This window comes from Haliotis asinina, chromosome 14 (genome assembly GCF_037392515.1).
Source record: "Haliotis asinina isolate JCU_RB_2024 chromosome 14, JCU_Hal_asi_v2, whole genome shotgun sequence".
In the NCBI taxonomy this organism is placed as follows: domain Eukaryota; kingdom Metazoa; phylum Mollusca; class Gastropoda; order Lepetellida; family Haliotidae; genus Haliotis; species Haliotis asinina.
Window position 1 is genome coordinate 50937745 of NC_090293.1, and position 7873 is coordinate 50945617.

At 39.9% G+C, this 7873-nt stretch overlaps 1 protein-coding gene across 2 annotated transcripts; it reads right to left on the reverse strand.

Annotated features, from left to right (window-relative positions):
- Positions 1 to 6829, reverse strand: LOC137261719 (3-beta-hydroxysteroid sulfotransferase-like). 2 transcript variants are annotated; one of them, XM_067799502.1, is made up of 6 exons: positions 6560 to 6829; positions 5485 to 5696; positions 3828 to 4157; positions 2933 to 3039; positions 2124 to 2286; positions 1 to 799 (listed from the first exon to the last, which is right to left on the reverse strand). In XM_067799502.1, exons 2-6 carry the CDS (start codon positions 5651 to 5653, stop codon positions 684 to 686), a joined length of 885 nt encoding a protein of 294 aa, XP_067655603.1. In that variant the 5' UTR covers positions 5654 to 5696; positions 6560 to 6829; the 3' UTR covers positions 1 to 683. The 2 variants fall into 2 exon arrangements, with proteins under 2 accessions (XP_067655603.1, XP_067655604.1); XM_067799503.1 differs by having other exon boundaries at positions 3834 to 4157; positions 6560 to 6779.
- Between the last annotated feature and the right edge of the window lie 1044 nt (positions 6830 to 7873).

The window sequence follows — 7873 nt, forward strand, 5'->3', positions numbered from 1 at the left end:
TTTAGTTTAAACATATTTTATTCACAAAGTGAAATGGACCGGGGATAAATTCTTACAGATTATAGCATATCATCGGAAACAGCGACAGTGGACGATTGGCAATTCAGGGAAATATAATACAAATGTGTAAAGCACCAAAGCTTCTGGAATTGTCTTGATTTATATGTATACTGGTGAACACTGTTTAAGTATCATCATTTAATTTCATTTTTATGATTTATCACATCAGCAACGCCGTTTAAAAACAGATAAAGCAATCACAGAATTACAATTACAGATATCACGAACAGCTTTCAGCACGCTATTTCTATATTGATTGTATAATGAGCACTCTAGGATATAATGTTGTGCACCATCGCATGAATGGATTTGTGTTACTCTTTACATATTGTAACTAGATTTTATTGCGTGAGGACGGATTTGCGTTTGGTGTATGTTGAGTAAAGAAAGCACAGCTGAAACATATAAGTTTTTTTCTGGACATAATGTCATTATGATGGGTTAGCCTTGAACGTAAGTGAAATGTCTACAAAAAGCAAACTCCCTTAAACCATCCCCACAATGTAAACGTTCTTGGAAACCGTGATGAATCAGTCTTCTAAAATCATATTATCATGATGGATCAGTCACCGATGGTGTCAGAATTCCTCAGAGAAGCAAACAGGGACATGTCAGACGTGACGTCAAGGCTGTCTGTACATATTGTAGAACTTGGAATCTTTCATCTTTTCGTCGTAGACACGGTTGAAGTTTTCACTCAGCTCTGCAGAAAAGTTGTCCTTCCATGATCCAATCTTTCCTAAATTGAGAATCGTGTTATATTAACCCAAAATATTAACATGTGCGTCCAACACTTTTTGGTTTGTTTGTTGCTTCACAAGTTGAGGAGACAAGAACAAAACCCGTGATAGGATCCGTGTTAGAATTGTTTTTCAGCAACCCATGATTGTCGTAAGAAGCGACTAACGGAATCGGGTTGTCAGGCTGGCTGACCGGATTGCCACATTCATTTGTCCTTGTTGCATAGTGACCCGTGAAGGTCCCGGGGTAGAATAGGCCTTCAGCAACCCATGCTTGCCATAAAAGGTGACTATGCTTGTCGTAAGAGGCGACTAACGGGATCGGGTGGTCAGACTAGCTGACTTGGTTGACACATGTCATCGGTTCCCAATTGCACAGATCGATGCTCATGTTGTTGATCACTGGATTGTCTGGTCCAGACTCGATTATTTACAGACCGTCGCCATATAGCTGGAATATTGCTAAGTGCGACGTAAAACTAAACCCACTCACTCACTTGTTGCATAGTTATGCTTATGCTGGTGAACACTGACTCGCTTGATCCAGACTCAGTTATTTCGAGACCGCCATCATATAGCTGGAATATCACTGAATCAGACGTTAAACTACAAACAGTAAGACTTCTTAACAAATCAGGGAACATACATACATTAAGGCTACAATTCAGTTCTGTACTAAAACATATTTGTTGTAGCATGAAAGATATCTGGAGTCTTTCAGCATGTGAGTTCGCTACATGTCCGCAATATTCCAGCAATATCACGTCAGAAATATGTTCACACATTGTACTGTGTGAAATCGAACATGGGCCTTCAGCGTGACGAGTGGTCGCTTTAGTAATAGGCTATTCTGCTTCCTTGAGTCTTTGGACACTAGCCGATGAGAATATTGAATTGAAAAGCCCATGGCTCTTAATGCCAGCTCACGGGTTGCCATATTTGCAGATGAGTCCTTACATCGTGATTTAAATTATATATCCTGTTAACGTGTTTTGAGCTTCAAAGCACCTTTTCCCGTGTGTTTGTTTGAACTGAACAAAACACATATGATTTCAAGAATCTGTTGGTCAGAGCATGTTCCTTGATCTGTCATATACCCTGCAGTTATTCATACTATCAATCACATTTTCAGCCAGTAGATCTACAGTTCTCCTTCGGAGCTGGCATCACCAAAACGTTTTCATAAAAATATTCAAAATGTTCAAAATGGTACGGTGTTGAAAATATTCAGCTATTAAAACACAACAGCCATAGAGAAGGGAAATAAAATAGATACTGTTATTGCCTGGAGGCGAGGTGTACGACTATTGAGGTTTATAATACCTTGAACAAAATGAACACTCTTCCCCTCCAGCTTATCTGTAATGGAGTGCTTGTCTCGCTTGATGTTGTCAAGGTTACACTTCTCCACGACTCGTCTCCGAAACTTGTCATCTGTTTTTGTGTTGAGAAATTCGTCGATTCTTTCAATTTCTCGAACTGGTTGCTGTAAACATGAAAATATGTGAAAACAGAACTTCAACTATCTGATTCCGTTAGGCTTATAAGACGTGAATTAGCGATTCCAGCTATTATCGAAAAATATTTCCACGATGGACACCAGAAGCTAACATACTGGTCTCATGTGGGAATGTGCAGACAGTATTATAGCAAAATATGACCCAATCCCCCAACCAATCACCCCGCAACTCACCCGAACTACTAACCCACCCAACACTGTTAAGTCATGAACCTAAATGCAGTAAGAATTGAACTGCGCAGGGATTCAACACACAATGTGCCCGAGGGACCGCGAACGAGTGGCCCACCAGTGTCTGGACAACCACTTTAAACATCTGTTCAGGTTGCCAGTGTCTTCAGGTGATCCTCAGGATGTGCTACCTGTCCTTTTTCAATCATTATACCAAGGAATTGTTTATAGTTGTTCCTGTTATCAACCAGGTGCTAAACCCTACCTACTTTTCAGTAGTAAACCTGAAATTCTGTTATGTTTGCTCTTAAATGCGGCACTCAGCAACAGTTCATCCCGTTAATCGCCTGACAGGCATGGCTTACTGAAGACCATCACGGGTACAAGAAATACTTCTCACACGGGATAGAAAGAACATTCACTCACTGACTCACTAACTTACTGTCACAAGATCCTCAAAGCGGACCACTAAAATCGAGGATGAGTATTCAGCATTGGCCATGGCCTTCTCCCAGTTTGTGACATGATCGAACCAGGTGCCCCATTCAACTGTTAAAGGAATTGTGGAATAAACTATATCATTACACATCTCAACTGTTCATACAGATACTCAGAAATATCATTCGCCATTCTATGTAATAAACTCATGATTTTGTACGAGAATCAGATTTGTGTATCAAGGTAAGATACAATATTCCTGTCAAAATTTCCTTTTACACCAACAGATGTAAGGGATAAGATGTGACCGCCTGCACGCAAAAACTCGTATCTTCCATGAAAACATTGAGGCGTCTGATGGAATGAAAGCTCTGGTATTCACTGACATTCTGTACCAGCATAAATGTGACCAAAACACCCATGTAGCAACATTATTACACACACATAACAACACAGATACATTCCAACGGAAACGGCAACACGGTGACTATAACAGAAACAAGCGGTAGGAACGCATATAAACCACATCACCAATACAAACAAACAGCAACGTGATAATAACCAACAATAACATATGATAGAACCCACACAGGTCATACAACACATAAAGCAACACACGGGAACAATACACAGATTAACATATAGAACATCACACACAGGAACATATAGAGCAGGAAGACACACATACAAAGACTCAGGAACTCATACAACAACACATACAGAACAGACACAACAACAAAAACAACAGTACACACGTTAACACACGCTGGGACACAGAGCAACACCGCAAGCCACACTAGAACATACACAGAAACACAGGCAGCAAGACACACGCACACAATAAAAGAAACAACATGAATCAACACACACAGGAACAAATACAGAACGCGCACACATACATTCACCATTCAGGAATAACTTCATCCAGTCCGCAAAAGGACATATCTCAACCTTCTCTCTGCACCGCAAGCTCGTTTTCATCAGCTGATACCAAGAACAGGAGACATCACGTGGGTCTCTCAAAAGATAAACAATTTTCAGCTTCTTTTCCATTGCCGCTTTGGGAAGAAGTTCAAAATGCATGTGTCCGTTGAGAACTCGGGGTGTAGAAAGAGATGCTAGTTTCTCATTGGATGTTTGCTCAATGTGAAAGTCTTCCTTCCTGTAAGGTACAGTGTCAGCACACTTCCTCAGCAACATGTTGATGACTTCAAAACACCAGTGAGTACCTGTCAAACAGAGGATCGTAAACATCAGGGGCTAAATAAATAAAATAATTGTCTCAGAAAATGCTTCAAACTGTTGAAATTATAGTCTCAGCAATATTCCAGCTATATGGCGTCGGTCTGTATATAATCGAGTCTGGACCAGACAATCCAATGATCAGCAGCGTGAGCATCGATCTGCGCAACTGGGAACCGATGACATGACCACCCGATCCCATTAGTCGCCTCTTACGACAAGCATAGTCGCTTTTTCTGGCAAGCATATGTTGCTGAAAGCCTATTCGACCCGGGACCTTCACGGTTTAACAGTTTTAACAGTTTTCTCTGCTGTAGGTGTATCATTCAGTGTTCAAATCTGTGATAACGTTCTCGTAAAAGATCAATACGACCGTAATGGCACCAGTGTCCTGTCTCTCACACAGAACTGTCACAGAAAGTGTCTTTGTTTGTTAAGTTTTCATTCACATTGTGTGAATCTTATCTAATCGTTAGTTCTGCTTGCATATGTTGGCAATATATTTATGCTGACATTAATATATTAGTCAGTAAAAGTCCTTAATATGCGACTGAGTTTGATTTGCCTACACACATTTCCTATTCTATTTAAACAAGAACAGAGTGAGCTTAGTTTTATCTCGCCATTAGAAATATCCAGTAATATGGCGGGAAGGCGGGAGTACTTACATCGGCAGTATTACATCCATATCGTGCTTGAAACAAGTTTTTAAATTTAAATTCACCGTAAATGCTCATAAACTATAAAACGCCTGTCAACGAAGGGCATTTACAGCTAGAATATAACAGATATCAATGTATAAATGAAAATATAATCTACAGAATATTGCTACAGAAAATAATAGAATACCAAAATGGGTTAACAGATCGCAAACAGGACAGGGCTTTGTAACGCTAAAACCTGCCATCAAGGTACAGGGTTAAGGATAGGGTTATACATGTATATACTGTCTCTGATGGGGTATTAGTACTATCCTTTTTATATACCTTGATGGCATTTAGCGTTTCAAGCCCCTGTGGCTAACAGCAGATGGTAGATACTATACTAGGGTCTTAAAGTATATTTGGTTAATGCATGAAACTAAGCTGCATTTACACCATCCCTTCAGTTGTTTCCAAGTTTACACAATCTAGACATAAATACACAAACCACATATTCTACAGTTAAGATTGTGATATGTTTAAAGTTACTTTGAATGGTTTGGACCATTCTGCTCAAGAGAATTATTGAAAAAGGACTTTTGGGTCTTTTTACATCTTGTATAACACGACTTCTTTCTTATATAGAACATGCATTAGTACAGGTATTATTTACCAGATCGCATATATCCACACAACATAACGTCATCATCTTTAATATCCACGTCCATCATATTCCGGATGATCTCTTCATCAAAGACGTATGGGTAGCGAACGCCGTTTACTTCCAGTATTGGGTATTTCGTTTCCGGGTCATTCTCAGGAGACACGTATGTAACTGGCATGACTATTTATCAGTAGTGATGTCAGATCCAGAATATGTCGAATCTGCAGAAAGAATACATGCCCTTATTAGTGTTTTGTTTACCATTCTGTAAAGCAACATGGGGATTTGTTTCTATCTAATCTACACCTTATGCACAGGATAGAGTGTGTGCTCAGTAAATTGAAAGTACAACAAACAGTTTGAGTTGCATTTGTGTGGTGTCACTGGTTGAGTTTCTCTGGGCTCTACATGAATCTGATCATGTATCATATACAGCATCTACCATCAGATGACAGCTTTGGTTAAAGCTGCTAGAATGTTAAAGCTTTGATAGAAGTATTTGGTGATCCACAATATCAAAGGTGGTGGAAGAGGTGAACCACTCACGTCATGAATGTTTTTAAATTCTTCTAAGGAGGGCAGTCCATTTTAATTACAATTTTATAAAATGGACACCATTAAATTTGTATACCAGTTTCGTATTATAAACTGCATGAATTGGTGATTCAGCCACGGTGGTTCAGCTAGGATATTATCAAGATTTTTCTGATCTGTGGTGAAATTTGACTTGTTACCTCTGACATGTTACCCAGGGTGACCTATTTCCTTTGGCACCTGAAACCTATTTCCTTAGGTACGTATGAAATATTATCCATATTCCTGGGTACCTCAAACCTGTTTCTTCGGGTACCTCTGACATGCTACCTTGGGTGTCTGAGACCCATTTACCTTTTTACGTGAAACCAATTTTCTCATGTACCTTATCCTTGGTACCGGAGTCCCTAGTTCTCCAGGTATCTGAAACATGTTTCACTCATTATCCGGGAGATGTTAACATGTATACCTGGCACCCTGATACAAAACGTACAAGAAAAAATTGGCGTTTCCGCTGTTGCAAAGCTTTCAAAACGTACTAACAACTTACGTATCGCTGCTGATGTGAGTCACCCGACGCCAGTCCGTTCAGTGAGCCTACCACGACGAAATAAGTTTCAGATAGTGCGTTAGGGACAGGAATGGGCTCAGTCACAGGAACAGCTTCTAACATGCGCGATCACGAGTCTTGTTCCTAGGATATTGTCAGTATCATGCAATACTCTTACTGTGAATTGTGACCAAGTCTGCTTGACGTTATCGCAAATTCCAAAGGTCTGTGACAGATTGAGGTTACCGTGGAGGTGTTCCAGATTAGAATGTAATCATCTGCCCTCGAACAAGCAAGCGACAGAAGGGTCACAACACTATCATCGCAACTTGGCACATTTTTCACTGGTGTGGTGAGTGTCCAAAACATCATTTTTGTGTGATTGTGTTTCATTTGAAACCTCCGGCTGATGCCGTAGGTTCCAAATGCATTCCCGTGCTTCAAATACTCAATAACACCTGGAAATTGGCCAACACTCGATGTTTATCTCCTAATTGTAAACCAAACGTCACTGTGTTCTGTAATCTGATTGGTTGAAAAAACATGATCAAATGGCATTAGATTCCCGGAAACCGCTAGACTGTTCACTGCGTATTGACACGTACAAACGTCTCAAACAAATGTTTTGCTGTGTCATCAACAGTGGTGACGTCATTCAAATCATATTGTGACGTAAAGTTAGAATGACGTCACAAATGAGCAACTCCAGATGCTACCATGGGAACCAGCTGGAACGGCCATTTGATGACATTTCACTGCTGTACCCGTACTCGATGTAAACGAGTGCAGAGAGTAAAACCCGACGCCGTAGGTTCCAAATGTATCCCAGTGCTTCAAATACTCAATAACATCCGGACATTGGCCAACACATGATGTTTATCCCCTGAATGTTTTCCAGCCAAAACTGTAGCTGACACTTACTACTGTCAGTCAGTCTTACTTTACTACTCCAATACCTAGCAGTTATGATATCCCTGCTCAAAGATCTAGTCACTAACAGAGCAGGGTCACCAACCACTAATTTAATAGAAATGATCTACCCTACAATAGAGGATACACTCTTCACTGGCACGGGATTCGAATTAATACATGACGTATCGTACTGAGTAAGTGAGTGAGTTAATATTAAACGCCACATTGGCAATATCTTAGTCATACCGTGACGAGAACAGTTAACATTTAAACGCATGTGTTAAAAATCTGTCAACGGGCGGCAGTAAAATAACTAGAATATCACAATTAGAATTAAAACTAGCTTGGAAAAGTTAAACTAATATAACTATTTAGACAATACAATATAAAAGCAGACTATAG